This window comes from Rhinolophus ferrumequinum, chromosome 20 (assembly GCF_004115265.2).
Source record: "Rhinolophus ferrumequinum isolate MPI-CBG mRhiFer1 chromosome 20, mRhiFer1_v1.p, whole genome shotgun sequence".
NCBI classification, from domain to species: Eukaryota; Metazoa; Chordata; class Mammalia; order Chiroptera; family Rhinolophidae; genus Rhinolophus; species Rhinolophus ferrumequinum.
This window is the reverse complement of record NC_046303.1, coordinates 15,148,470-15,163,029: the sequence shown is the minus strand read 5'-3', so window position 1 is coordinate 15,163,029 and position 14,560 is coordinate 15,148,470. Positions and strand designations below refer to the sequence as shown.

At 42.4% G+C, this 14,560-nt stretch overlaps 1 protein-coding gene across 7 annotated transcripts in view; it reads left to right on the top strand.

The window, feature by feature from the left end:
- Positions 1 to 14,560, top strand: part of SNX10 (sorting nexin 10) — a 69,903-nt gene that overhangs the window by 26,116 nt on the left and 29,227 nt on the right. Inside the window, exon 1 of one of the 7 annotated variants that reach the window (XM_033088831.1) lies at positions 13,370 to 13,657. The exons of the other annotated variants lie outside the window; for them this stretch is intronic. Coding sequence (XP_032944722.1) covers positions 13,655 to 13,657 — 3 coding nt within the window. The 5' untranslated portion in view covers positions 13,370 to 13,654. Of the gene's footprint in view, positions 1 to 13,369; positions 13,658 to 14,560 lie in introns of those variants that run through there. 7 annotated transcript variants of the gene reach the window in all.

Sequence of the window (14,560 nt, the reverse complement as noted above, 5' to 3'; positions counted from 1 at the left end):
ATTGAATTCCTTTAATCCAGGTGATACAGCTTCTTGGTGTTGATGTGTACTTGGATGAACATTTTATTATTTCTACGTAGTAGTGCTAGTTGGTTATTTTACAGAATAACAGAAAAGGTTTTCTAATACTTTGAGGATTAAATAAGGATGAATCCTCACGATGACTCTCCTGCTCACTGTTCGTGTATTCGTTCCAGTTATTTGTTGCTCACCTGCCGTTATGTGCTGGGCACAGGGGTGAAGCAGTGAACTGGTCAGAGTCTCTGCCTTATTGGAGCTCACATTATAGGGAAAAACACATATAAAAAAAGTAATAATAAAGATTCAGATTGTAAGTACCATAAGGAAATAAAACAATGTAGTTGGGAAGAGAATTGCAGCAAAGATGACTTTGGTGACACTTGAGCTGAGGACACAGAAAAGATCTAGGGGAAAACATTCTGAAACAAGGGACCAGTAAGTGCAGAGGCCCTGGGATGGAATGGAGCTGGTAGGTATGAGACATGGAGAGAAGGCCAGAGTGGAAGGAGCACAGAGGAGAGGAGAGTGGATGGAGGTGAAGCAGGAAGGCAGGCTGGGATCAGTCCACGTGGGGCTTCTAAGTCATGACGAGAGGTTTGGTGTTTATTCTTATCGCAGTGGGAAGCCATGGAAGGGTTTTCTGCAGGAGAGATGTTTGGTCTGAATTTTGCATTACGATCGCTCGGAATATGTGAAGAATAAAAGATTGTATGGGGCAAATGGGAAGTCACTGGGAGGCAAACTAGGGTTTGCCAACACAGATGCTGATGAGACGTAGGGTACATTTGGAAGTAGTGCCAACGGGGTGTGTCTCCATACAGCTCCTACCATGGCATCTGAAGATAGTGGGTGCTCGATAAATGTTTGTTAAAGGGAAGAATGAGGAAGTTAGTAGGTTTAGAAGGGAACACGCTAAACACAGTCACCTTAGTTATGGATGATATTTTTGCTTCTTTGTTTTTCAAAATTCCTGAATTATATTATTTTAAATTTAACTAAAGATATGTAAAAAGAATTATTTTGCTTTAGAATATTTACTTTTCAGAGGTCACAGAGCATTTCTTTGGGCTCTTTCACGTGGTATGTAGGTCTCTCCCGCTGACCATGTGGAATGGCCATAGTGGTCTTCTTAAGCCGGAGACCTTGAAGCTGTGGTTATACTTTTTACCCACTAGGTGCTCAGGAAGGAAGGAACTAGAATAGCACTTACAGATTCCAAGGTGATTTTTCCTGTGACTGATGTGATTCAGGTCCTTGTAGGTTCAAAATGAACCTCAGGGCTCGCTTAGATTACCTGACAGGCCTGTTCTTTTCCTTTCCCAAAGCTGTATTAGAGTTACAGATTTGTTTTGGGGACCTGCCTTCTAATTTTTTTTCCTACTAAAGTTTTCCTAATACAAACTTATATTTAACCGACTTGACTTTAACCTCATAATAGTAATCCATAAAGATGTCAGTTTATTGGCTCACTCTTGAAGGACTATGAAACAAAAATAGAGATAAAAAAAAAAGTTTTGTGCACTATTTTCAAACTAAAAAGATATGAAATATAAATGCCAAGGGGTTAGGGTGTCGATGTTTATCTCCATGGAATGTAGGGGACATTGTACCGTCTAGTTAACAGCAAAATTTTGAAAAATCAGTTATTCCTGTGACTTTTAGCTTTTCCACCTTCAAATGCAAGAGAACTAAACACCTTGGTTGAGAAAACAGAGTTGCTCCTCCAACTGTATACAACCTTGTGAAAGATGGAGGCAATTTAAATATCAGACAAGACGACCAATGGCCCTGGACCAGGTCACAGGAAGCCGCATGTCTGATCCCATCTTTTCTCTGGAGTCTCACTTTTCACGAATCCCCTCCATCCCAGCCCCAGCAAACCACTTGGTTCCCAAACGTGACTTGCACCTTCTTGTCTGCCTGCATGTAATCATACTGTTCTCTCCACGGGGCACCCACCCTCTGCCATCTTACCTCCATCATTCAAGACAATAGAGCATAAGGTTAAAGGGAGGACCAATGACACTGGAGCAAGACTCCCTGAGTTCAAATCCCAGTTCTGTCTCCAAGTAGCTGGATGACCTTTGACAGATTACTTAAATTCTTGGTGCCTCTGTTTCTTTAACTGTAAAATGGGGGTAATAGTCATACCTACCTCATAGGATTTTTTATGAGGATATATGTAAAGTTCTTAGAACAGTGGCAGTTCGTCAGAAGCACTGTCTGTGTTGGTTATTAGCTGGTAAGGTCCAGATTGTCCTGTAAGCCTCTGTCCACTAACCGACATGGGAATGGGGGCCTCCAGACCTAGGTTTGAATCTGAACCCTGCCACTTAAGAGTTGGGTGACCTTGGAAGGTTATTTAACATCTTTGAATGTGAGTTTCCCCTTCTGGAGTGCAATATCTCATGTGGTTGCTGGATGAGTCACGTGTGAACTGTGTGTGAAGTGCCTAGTTTAGTACTTGACACCAGGATGACACTCACCAAGTGTTAGTTTCCGTCCCCCGTCCCCTGTAGCATTCTGTTTACCACCTGATGCCTTGGACCTGCTGGTTGCATCTCCTCCATTAGACTATATATTCCGTAGTTTTCTTTGTTTCTCTACAGCAGATACTTAATTCTTTGGTTTGCTTATTCATTGGTTTCCACCCGTTTGTTCACTCATTCATTTTTTTTTTTTAAATGACTTTATTGGGGAACAGTGTGTACTTCCAGGACTTTTTTCCAAGTTGTTGTCCTTTCAATCTTAGTTGTAGGGGGCACAGCCCACCATCCCTTGAGGGAGTCGAGGAATCGAACTGGCAACCTTGTGGTTGAGAGCCCACTGGCCCATGTGGGAATCGAACCCGCAGCCTTCGGAGTTAGGAGCGTGGAGCTCTAACCGCCTGAGCCACCAGGCCGGCCCTTCACTCATTCATTTTGTTCATTCATTTACTTTCACTCTCTCTTATTTATTCAAAAATAATTTCCTAAGTACTGGTTAAGTGTGTTAGGGGCCGGGAATCTCCCATTCTTCTAGCTCGGGCCCAGAAGAGACATGACAAGACCTGGAACTAGTCCAGTGACGTTGGAGACTGAAAGAAGGGAGTGGACTTACGAGGCATTCAGAGAGAGGATTGGCAGGGCTTGCTGACCAGTTGGATTTGGAAAGTAGGGGAAAGGAAGAAATCAAAGATTGTTCCTGGGGTTCCCGCTCGAGTCACTGTGTAGCTATTGACACTGTTAATTAAAATGAATAACACTGGAAGTGGTAGAATTGGTTAGGTTGTGGAAGGGCAAGGAAAAGGTGTTGTGTGACACGCAGCCTGGATTGGACACAGGGAGTTTGAAATGCCTGGATGGAGAGGTCCCCTACGAGGTGGCCCGGCTGGCCTCAACGGCAGTTCTGGTTCTGGACTATTTTGCATATGACACGGGAGTGGTAGCCAAGACAGAGAATGCGTGTAGAGCTGAAGAGAACAGGTCTGTCAGCGCCCCGTTGGGGAACTGCCCTTAGTAAAAAGCAGAAGGTAACAGTGAATTTGTGACTCCGGCTGGGAAGCCACGTGTGGTGCCTCACCACTGAAACTGTGCATGTCTCCGATCAAGAATACACCACTCACTGTCTGCCGTGGAAGACCAGCCCTTGGGTGTCAGTGCAGAAGTGGGGGCAAGCACGCCCTCTCCCCACTGTGGGCCTCACCCATGTCTGCTGCAGGCCTGAGCTGCATCAAGTGTATGTCTCCTTCCTCTGCCGTGTATCTCACAGAACCCTTCTTGAATAGGTGGTACGGTCCCTCTCTCCTAGCAGCTGTGTTTTGTCACTTTCTGCCTCTTCAGCTGGAGCGCAAATGAGGAAACACACCAACCACCACTCATACCCACCTCCGCTGCTTCTGTCGTGTGCTGTGTCGGAGCCTCCGTCACCGCGGCCATACTATGCCAGGTCTCCCTGCTTCTGCTCTGGCCCCCTCCCTGTTGTGTATTCTCCGCACAGACATCAGAGGGGTCTTGTTAAACATAAGTCAGATTATGTCACTCACCTGCTGAAAATGCTCCCGGGGCTTCCAGACGCTCCACTGGGTCCAGGCCCACGTGACCAGGCCGCGGCCTGCCTCTCTGAGCGCATCTCCCTCATTCATCACACTCCAGCCACAGTAGCTTCCGTGGTTTCCCCAGCTATTCCAAGCTTGTTCCACCTCGGGGCTTTGGCACGGACAGGTCACTCCTCCTGGAATGCTCTTTCCCTAGACTGCTTTGCCACTGGCTCCTTCCTGCCTTTCAGGTTTCGGCTAAAACGTCACCTCCTCAGAGAAGCCTTCCATGATTACCGGAATGTGAAGTAGGCCCCACAAAACACCCCTAGTGACTCTCAATCACATCATCCTGTTTCATCTTCTCCATTAAGCTTGTGCGTTATCTTGCCCACTTATTTACACGTTTGCTTTCCTTCTCCCACTACGCTATAGGTGAGATCAGCGACCTGGCTGTCTCGTTCATTGCCCTGTCTCTGATGGCTGCAGCAGAGTCTTTAATACTAGGTTGAATGAATTAGCCAGGGCTGCCCATCTTCTCTGGGATGAGAACCTGAGCTTGTTTGTTGAGGCAGGAGGAAGGGACGAGTGAAAAGGAAGAAGTTGGAGTTATTAAGGGGGTGGGATCATTGATGGACCAGTGTCTTGAAGGAGGTAGGGGAGATCATAAAGACAGGGGAGTTCGATGCTTTTTTGGGGACTGAGGGAAGTGGGTGAATATATGGGTTGGTTTCAAGGGGGCAGAGAACCAAGATGAAGAATGTAAACCTGCTGGTCCTACTATCTTGATGAAGTGGGAGATGCAGTTATCAGATGACAGAGGGAGAGCAAACCTGGGAGGAACTGGGAGCCTGGAGGTAAAGGTCTGAAGCTACGGGGGTGAGTGGAAGACTCCAGAACCCCACTGAAGGCTGGTACTCAACCTGGTGATGGAGCCTGTAACAGAAATGACCGATTTTTCTTCAGCGTAGTGAATAGGACGAGAGAGAAAATGGAAGAGACAGAGGGTAAGTTGAGCCGTGTTTGGGGGATTGACAGATAGAAGCAGCTGGTGTCTCAATGAAACAGGAAACTGAAGGTGCTGGAGAGAGAGTATTTGAATGGTACAAGGCAGTGAAGTCCAGAGGGACAATAGAAAATGTAGGATCAAAGTTCTGTTGGCTTTTCATTCAAGTGGAAAAGCAGATTGGGTGAGAAAGAGGAAGTGAGATAGGAAGGGTGGACTTTGAGAGGGGAAGTCTGGTTTTACACTTCAGAGAACTGTTCCAGGTTGGGATTGTGGGAAACACATTGTTGGTAAGGTTCGGTCACAGCAAGAGAGGAGATAGGCTAAGGCAAGCCTAGGGAATGCGAAGTCATGCCTCAGGCATAAGGGCCTCCTGGGCGGGGTCAGGAAAGAGTGAGGAAAAGCACAGGGCAGGCGGAGGTCCCTAAAAAGGTAGCAGTGAGGAGTGGCACCTGGAGAGAAGTCCAGCCAGGAAGCGAGGAGGAGGAAGGTGCTCAGCCTGGATTCCAGGAACTTCTTAGTAGGTTCTTGTCTGGAGATGATGTGACTAGGTCCTGAGAAATGGGAGTGCTTTAACCTGGGAGGGTTACAGGGGAGGTGAGGGTGGAGAAGCTAGAGCCCCTGCTAAGATAATGGTGCGGAGATGGGTTGGAATGTGGAGCATTTGCTGGCTGTCGGCTGAGTGTTCCTGAGGCGCAGTGGAGGGAAGGGTCCATTTGCAGGGTGAGGGGCACTAGGACAGGTCATGAGGCTCGGGGTCAGGCAGTCCTTTTTTTTTTTTTTAACAGCTTTGTTGAGCTATCCACATACTATACGATTTACCCAATTAAAGTGTATAGTTCAGTGGCTTTTAGTATATTTACAGATACTTGTACGTACAGCCATCACCACCGTCAATTTTAGTATATTTTTATTACCCAATGAATATTTCATTGCCCTTTAGCTATCACTCCCCTATATCCCTAACCTCTACCTTTCCACCCACCCCACCGAGCAATCAGGAATCTCTTTGCTGTCTTTATAGTGTTCACTGTTCTGGACTTTCATATGAATGGAAGTTTTATAATAGGTGGATGAAGTTGTAGCAGGTCTCAGCGCTTCATTTCTTTTTATTACCGAACACTATTCCATTGTATGGATGTACGTACCACATTTTGTTTACCAATTTGTCCGTTGATGGACATTTGGGTTATTTCCCCCTTTTGGCTGTCATGAATAATGCTGATGTTTATATACGAGTTTCTCTGTGGACACGTTTCATTTCTCTTGGGTATATATACTTAGGAATGGAATTGCTGGGTCAAATGGTAAGTTTATGTTTAATCATTTGAAAAACTGCCAGACTGTTTTCTAAAGTGGCTGTACCATTTTACATTTCCACCCGCAGTGTCTGAGGGTTCCAGTTTCTCTAGATCCTTGCCAACATTTGTTATTATCTGACTTTTTGATTCTAGTCAACTTAGTGGGTTGAAATGGTATCTTCGTGTGGTTCTGATTTGTTTTTCCCTGATGACTAATGATGTTGAACGTCTTTTCATGTGTTTGTTGGCCATTTGTAAATCTTCCTTGGAGGAATGTCTACTCAGGATCCTTTGCCCATTTTTGAATTGAGTTATTAGTCTTTTTATTACTATTACCATTTTAGGTCTAACTGACAGATAAAATGTACAATGTGATTAGTATGTACACATGATGAAAGAATTTCCCCCAAGTTAACACATCCATTCTCTCATTTATTTAGTTTTTTCTTTGTTTTTGGTGAGAACATTTAAGTTTTACTCTCAGAAAATTTCAATTTTACAATATAGCATTATTAACTAAAGTCACCATGTTATGCATTAGATTGTTAAGTCTTTTTATTATTTAATTGTAAGAGTTCTTTATATATTCTAGATACAACTCCCTTATTAGATATATGATTTGCAAATATCTTCTCCCATTCTGTGCGTTGTCTTCTCACATTCTTGATGATGTCCTTTGAAGCACAAAAGTTTTTAATTTTCATGATGTTTAATTTATCTGTTTTTTTCTTTTAATGCTTTTAGTATTATATTTAAGAATTGTTTGCTAAATAAAAGGCATTGAAAATTTACCTCTGTTTCCTTCTAAGAGTTTCGTGGTTTTTGTTTTTACGTTAGGTGTTTGATCCATTTTGAGCTAATTTTTATATATTGTATAAGGTAGAGGTCCATCTTCATTCTTTTGCACGTGGCTATCCACTTGTCCCAGCAATGTGTATTAAAAAGACTTCTTTTCCCATTGAATGGTTTTGTCACCCATATTGAAAATCAGTTGACCATAGCGGTATGGGTTTATTTCTGGACTCTCTCAGTTCTATTTTGTTGATCTATTTGTTTATCCTTGTGTCATCTGCACACTGTATTAGGTACTGTTGCTTTGTAGTAAGTTTTGAAATCAGTAAGTTGGAGCCCTCTTATTTTGTTCTTCTTTTTAAGGATTCTTTTGACTATTCTGGGTCACTTGCAATTAGATATGAATTATAGAATCAGCTTGTCAGTTTATACAAAGAAGTTAGCTGGGATTCTGACAGGTGCATTGAATCTGTAGATCGGTTTGGGGAGAATTGCCATCTGAACAATGTTAAGTCTTCTGATCCATGAATGTGGGATGTTTTTCTGTTTATTTAGATTTTCTTTAATTTCTTTCTACAATGATTTGTGGTTTTCCAGAGCATATGTTTTTACACTTATTTTGTTAAATTGAGTTCTAGGTATTTTATTCTTTTGATGCCATACTTCTGGTACTATTTTAATGGGAAGTCATGGTAGTACTTCTGCCAAGTCGTACCAGGTGAATGGGTAGTGTGAACGGAGAGTTGAAAAAACATCTCTCCAGTCGTTGGCAGGAGAGAAGAGAGGGCATTTACTGCTGTCCTTCAGCAGGCTGTGTTCTCAGGTCGATCCTGTGACGGGGCACTGAGGGGTACATCAGCCTGCCAAGAACTCCATACTCCCAAGTACCAATGGTTTTCTCTCTTTCCCATTCTAATCAAAACTCCGCGTGGTGGTGGGCTTGGGGCCGGGGAGTGAGTAGTTGGAGATCTATTGCTCTTAGGTTAATAGGAATGTAATTCGATTGGCTAATGCACATAATCTTTAAATCACTCATACCCCTCCCCTAACTTCTGGGATTTATCTGCTTTTGTGAAAGAGGAAAATGAGTTGCCCAGATGAATCACTAATTGGAAGAAACTTAGTAGCATAAAAAAGGAAGTAGACTGTTTGGAAAGAGTGGAAAATATTTTAAGCTTTGATCTGGGAGGTCAGGGTTGTTTTGAGGAGAGAGGATACCACAGCACAAGTTAGGACGTCCAGTGTGACCTGCTGGGCTGGTCTAGTGGTTGGCTTCTCTCTCCTACATCTGCTTTTTATGGCTTAGTTCCTTCAGTTCTGTTCATTCTATTGTGCTTTCCTCCTCGTCCACACCCCACACCCAGGGGCTTTCCTTGGTGTGTGTGTATGAAGGGAGGTAGAGGGCAGGTTCAGCACACGTGCCTACGTGTGTAGAACATCTATGAGCTTCAGGTGGCACCTTTCCTAAATGCCACTATTGTGTTGTTTGTTTCTTGTTCCTGGATTCGAAACACTAAATTTGACCTAGCATCATGTTCCTGACCATAATGGAAGGTGTTGTAGAGATTATGTTGTAGAGATCAGCACGTTAGTGGCTTCATTGTTTTACGTGCTATGAACCAGTATTTTTTTTTAGACTGCTAATCCTTTTTAATATATGTTTTTTTTCTTTTGTGATAAATGCTGGAAAACTTCAGTGGTAATTTTATTTGTCTTTCCAACTTTAACAGAATGTCAGGTCTCGGCTTGCTTTTCTGCTGCATTTTGGTTTTGTTTTTCTTTAAAGTTCTGAGATGAGACCGAGAGAGAAGCACCTGGGCCTGGTTTGCAATGGTTCTGCACCTCCTGCTGGGCCTTGGAAGTGCATGGCTGCCCCACTTCAGTCCAGGTCTCATGTTTTGGAGCAGCTCTTGTTCCTTTTCTTTTCCATTGAGCTCTTTTGATGGTACCCGTCAGGATTTCCTTCAAGTTACCTTGAGTAAGCGGTGCTTATCGTGAGGACACTGTGCATGGGACTCCAGGAGACCCTGGACACGTAAGCCACTGGGAAAGGAAGAACTCTGGGCACACCAGCCGCTGAAGCCAGCTCCCGTAATTCAGCTTTTCTGGTGGTCAGTTTCTTTAATATCCCATGAAATCTTTTATCTACATCATGGCTTCAGTTGCTGTATAGGCTCTGCTCCAGTTGTGACGTTGTTATCTGTTCCAGCTTCTCTTGCATCACTTCCCAGACTCAGGTCCCAGAGAACTGCCAAATCTCGCAGTGTTTCCTAGTCTACACGCTAGGAGGGAGCCAGTGCCCAGCCCTTCCTTCTTTCCGTGCCAGGCCTTGCCTTAGGCACCTGACTAACCTGTAGGTTGATTTCCTTAGAGTTCAATGCCCATCACTGATGCTGTCACCTGTGTCTGGGAGGTGACACAAAGCAGGGCTAACTGTAGAGCTGCCCCTCCAGCAGGACCCTGGCCAAGAACTTCCCCCTTAGAGGAGATTTGGGAGGGCCATGGTCTCCTTCCCACCCCGCAACCCCTGACCTGCCCAATGCAGAGCAAACGACATAGGTTGTTCCAAGAGCAAGGCTGCAAAAAACTGGCACTACTTTTAAATTTGAATTTAAAATAACCTTGCTGATGGCATATCCTTATGAGGTGAAAATAAGAAGTCAGTGATTTTTTTATTTAAATAGAAAAATTGTTGAACATCATAGAAGGAAATGAAACAAACAAAGTGAAATTAACAGCTTTTTTTTTTTAGTACATTAAGTTTTACTTTTTTTTGAAAAGTATATGGTTTTCCAACTTTAAAAGTAACATGCATTGTAAACTTTTGGAAAAATGTAGAAAAGAAGGAAGTGAAAATCAATCAGAATCCCATCACTCATAAATGATCACTGTTAACTTGTCACATGTAGGCTCCAGTTCTTAAATAAGTAAAGAAATAAAAACATACTTAAAAATATAGCTAAATGATACTTCTTGAATAATCCCTTTCATTTAATATTCTTCTATAACATAATATGCAGTAGCTACAAGGTGTTCTATTATGCAGCTCTGCCATAATTATTTTTTTCTAATCTATTTACGAACATTTAGGTTTCCATATATTTGACTTTTTTTTTTTTTTTTTTAGAAACACTACATTGTGGACATTCTTTCATATAACATTTTTTTTGCATATGTCTAACAGATTTTTTTAAGTTGAGTTCCCAGATGTGGAGTAATTGAGTCAAAGAAAATAAGCAATTTAAAAATGCTTTTGAAACATATGGCCAAATTGTCTTTCAGAAAGACTGAATAGCCCACATTCCTACCTGCAGTATTCAGTCTCATTTCTCATGATGCTTGCCAGCCCTGGGTATTATCATTAAAGAAACATTCTAATTTAATAGAAAAATATATGGTACCTTATTTTTATTTGCACTTCTGTTTATAGGAAGTTTAAACATTTAAAATAGATTAATGACCGTTTTTACAAAAACTTTTCTTTTTAATTGTGGTAAGAAACATATAAAGTTTATCATCTTGTTTATTTTAAATGTACAGTTGAATAGTCAAGTATATTCACATTGTTCTGTAACAGAGTTCCAGATCTTTGTCATTTGTCAAAACTGAAACTCTGTCCCCATGAAACAAGAACTCTCCATTTCCCCCTTCCTCAGCTCCTGGCAACCACCATCCTACTTTCCGTTTCTGTGAATTTGACTACTTTAGAAACCTCATATAAGTAAGTAGAATCATACAGTATTTGTATTTTGTGGCTGCATTATTTCACTGAATATAACGTCAAGGTTCATCCGTGTTGGAGCGTGTGTCAGAATTTCCTTCTTTTTAGAGGCTGAATAATATTCCGCTGGGTGTATATCACATTTTATTTATCCGCCCCTTCATTTGTCTGTGGACACTTGGGTTGCTTCCGCTTCTTTGCTCTTGTGAATAATGCTGCTCTGAACACAGGTGTGCAAATATCTCTTTGAGATCCTGCTTTCAGGGATCCTTCTTTTGGATATCAATCTGGAAGTGAAATGACTGGATTACACAGTAGTTCTATTTTCAATTTTTTGAGGAACTTCCATACTGTTTTCCACAGCAGCTGCGCCATTTGACATTCCCACCAGCAGGAAGGTTCCAATTTCTCCACATCCTTACCAACACTTGTTTGCTGTTTTTGTGGTTGTTGGTAGTAGCCACCCTAATGGATGCGAGGTGATAGCTCATTGTGGTTTTGATTTGCATTTGATTAGTGATATTGAGTATCTTTTCATATGCTTTTTTGGCCATTTATATATTACCTTTGGAGAAATGTCTATTCAAGACCTTTGCCCATTTTTAAGACAGATTTTTGTTGTTGTTGAGTTTGATCTTTATCGTTTTTGTTTTGTGACTCGATTATTGATAACCTTTGGTCACTTTTCTGTAAGAATATTCTTTGGTGTGCACTTGTAAGAGCTTTTCATAAATTAAGAAGTATTAATCCTTTGTCATATATTCTAAATATTACATGACACTTGTCTTTAAATCCCTTTTGAAAGATACATTACAGCAGGTTTACATTTTCGTATGGTTATGTCTATCACCATACTCTCAAATTTTTTAAAAATTGCTACTATGTTTATGTGAGGGTGGAGAAGTGTTTACTAACCACAGTACTAGGACTGGTTCCTCTCGAGTGTCCCAGAGGACCCATTGTGGCCTTCAGTGCCCTAGGACATTTCACAGGGCAGCACAAGGTCTACGACCAAACTCCCTGGCATGGCCAGCCTCTCCCCTGCTAGGCAGTGAGCTGGTGAGACACAGGTTGGACAAAACACAGCTCCCTCTGTACACGCTGGAGGAGCCACAGGCGTATGATGGCACAGACAGGAGGAGGTTCTCCTCTTGAAGGGTGGGTGATAAGCTTTTGAGAACCCCAAATCAGCACAGCTCCTGGGTGCCCTGGAAGAAGCCACCCCTCTCCCTGCACCTCCTGAGATACCTCAGGGACTGACCCAGGCTATTCAGCCTACCCCTCCCTCCTAAGTGCTCACTGGGGTTCCTACCTCACACCTTTTCCACGCTCAATACCAAGGCTCTTATCTAACTTTCCTATAAAGTAGCCCTCTCTGGAGGGAGCATGCTAATTGGAAAGGAAGCTGGTCACTGATGCCTTCCCCTAAGCATAGTTGTTCCAACGTGGAGTCTCTTCAACATTAAAAAGATAACGTGTTGTCCTGGTGGCTCCAAGACTAGGGTAAAAATGCATTGGAAGAAGCAGTGTCAAAGCAAGATGGTGAGACGTGGAGAGAAATGACAGAAAGATGGTATCTTTTTTTATTTATTTGCTTCCTCCACACCCAGCTTGCAGGCCTGTCCCCGTCCTCAGGCCCCTCGCTCGTGGAACCAGGCCCCACCTCCAGAAAGGAGAAGAGGTTAAGAGTATTTTGTTTGAGGGTTGACTACTTCTAACACAGCAAAGACACAAAAGCAGTTTCCTTATAAAAATACACTTCTCTCCCCTTACTCTTAGAAAGGCATTCGTCACCATAAGGTTAGTTATGAATCCACCGACACTTTCTTCGAGGAGCATTTCTTCTGGGAGATTTCTCTTGGCTTTTGTGTTGGAAATACATGTCTGTTTGGTTTCTGGAATTATATATTATTCCCGTGGGTCAATAACTAGATGTTTTATAAAACCAGTTTCATTCTGTTTAGAATGTCCTTGTGGCTTTGACATAAATTCAGATCTCTTTTCATGATTAACAAGTTTGTTGGGTTAATCAGCCTTTGACAGGGGATGGTAGGAAATCCCCAAACCATGCTACTTAACAGCCCTCTTCTTCATTTTCATTTTAAAAAATGATATAAACCATACTTGTTATTCCAGATTTCACCGTTGGGAAAGTATATAATCCTTTCCCACTCCCCCTACATGTGTAGTCTACAAACTCTGGGTCAGTAGTTTGCTTGTCAGAGAGGAGACCGCCCATAGGTGCAGATCAAGTTTAGCATTGCAAAGGTTTTTTTCCTGGTAGGATCTAAGAAAGGGCTTTATTAAGATGTAGAATTGAAAGCACAATAATACTTGGTTGCTCCATAGGTAGGGTCTGTGAACCACCACCACCACCTGTTTTTGTAGATAATGTTTTACTGGAGCACAGCCATGTTCATTTGGTTACTTATCATCTGTGGGTGCTTTCTCACTACAAATTACAGACTTGAAGAGTTGCAACAGACACTGTGTGACCTGCAGAGCCTCAAATATCTACCACCGGGCTCTTTATAGAAAAAATTTGCCAACTCCTGCTCTACGGAATTCTAACTTTGTTGTTAGGTTATAACATTTTGTATGTTATAGAAAAAAAAATATTCCAAAGCGGAAAATGGAGGCAGCTTTCTCTTCAAGTTTCTGGTTTTGGCAAATCGTACTCTCAGGGCTGTGAAGGAAATCATACTTTCCAGCCCTGGGACAACGCATATACCTGTCACCTGTGGACACTCAACTCTAACTTGAACTACACGTTTGAGAAGTCAGACCTGTCGTTTGGAATGGTTGTGAGATTTAATAATTCTTGGGAGGAAGGTGAATGGGAGGGAGAGGGGATTGCAGGGTGTGCTGTGGTTCCCCAGTGGGGGTGGGGACATAAAATGCTCCAAGGACAGCTTTGTTGATGGTCACCTGGGGGCAGATTTCCGTACTTGTTGGCATAAAAACCTATCAGTGAGGCAAGAACTCTCCCCGACATGTGGGCTAGGCTGGGAAATTTGAAATCTAAACGAATCTAAAACTTTACAACCCACCAGGTGGGTATAGTTTTGTTCACGGGGCGATTTCTGATTAGCAGCTATGGTTTGTCAAATTGTGGACAGCTGACCTTTTACCTCAAACCACACTGTTGTGCTATGTTTTGTTTTCTTCTCCCCATCAGTAAATGCCATGGCAAGGTCCAGTACCAGACAGCATTTTATGTTGTGTTATAAAGCCAGCATCTTGTCATACATTTGAATCTGCTTTTTAATTTACATGAAATAAAAATCTCCCATAATTTGTTAGTCACTATTTCTTCTGGTGGAATTATGATGTTTAATTTATTTTAAATAATTGTTACTTCAAAAAGTGTACAAATAATTTGTGTTCACTGGAAACATTCAAACAATATGGATATACGTGGTGTAAAAAATGGAAGTCTTTCCCCTTTCAACCACCCGTCACATCCCACTACCCAGATTTAAGATGTTAAAGGTTGACCATGTGGTTCTCTGTGATGTTTTGGTTTAAACTTTTCAGTTTCCTTCTTTCACAATTTGGCGTGGTCTGTAGCATCTCAGGGTGGCCAACACCCTATCGGAATTGCAGAGTCCTGCCTGGCTGGGAAAACCCCAAGCCCTTTGGGGAGAATTAAGACCCAAACTTTGAAGTATTGGTTCACATCACACAGTCATGGAGGCAGCCTT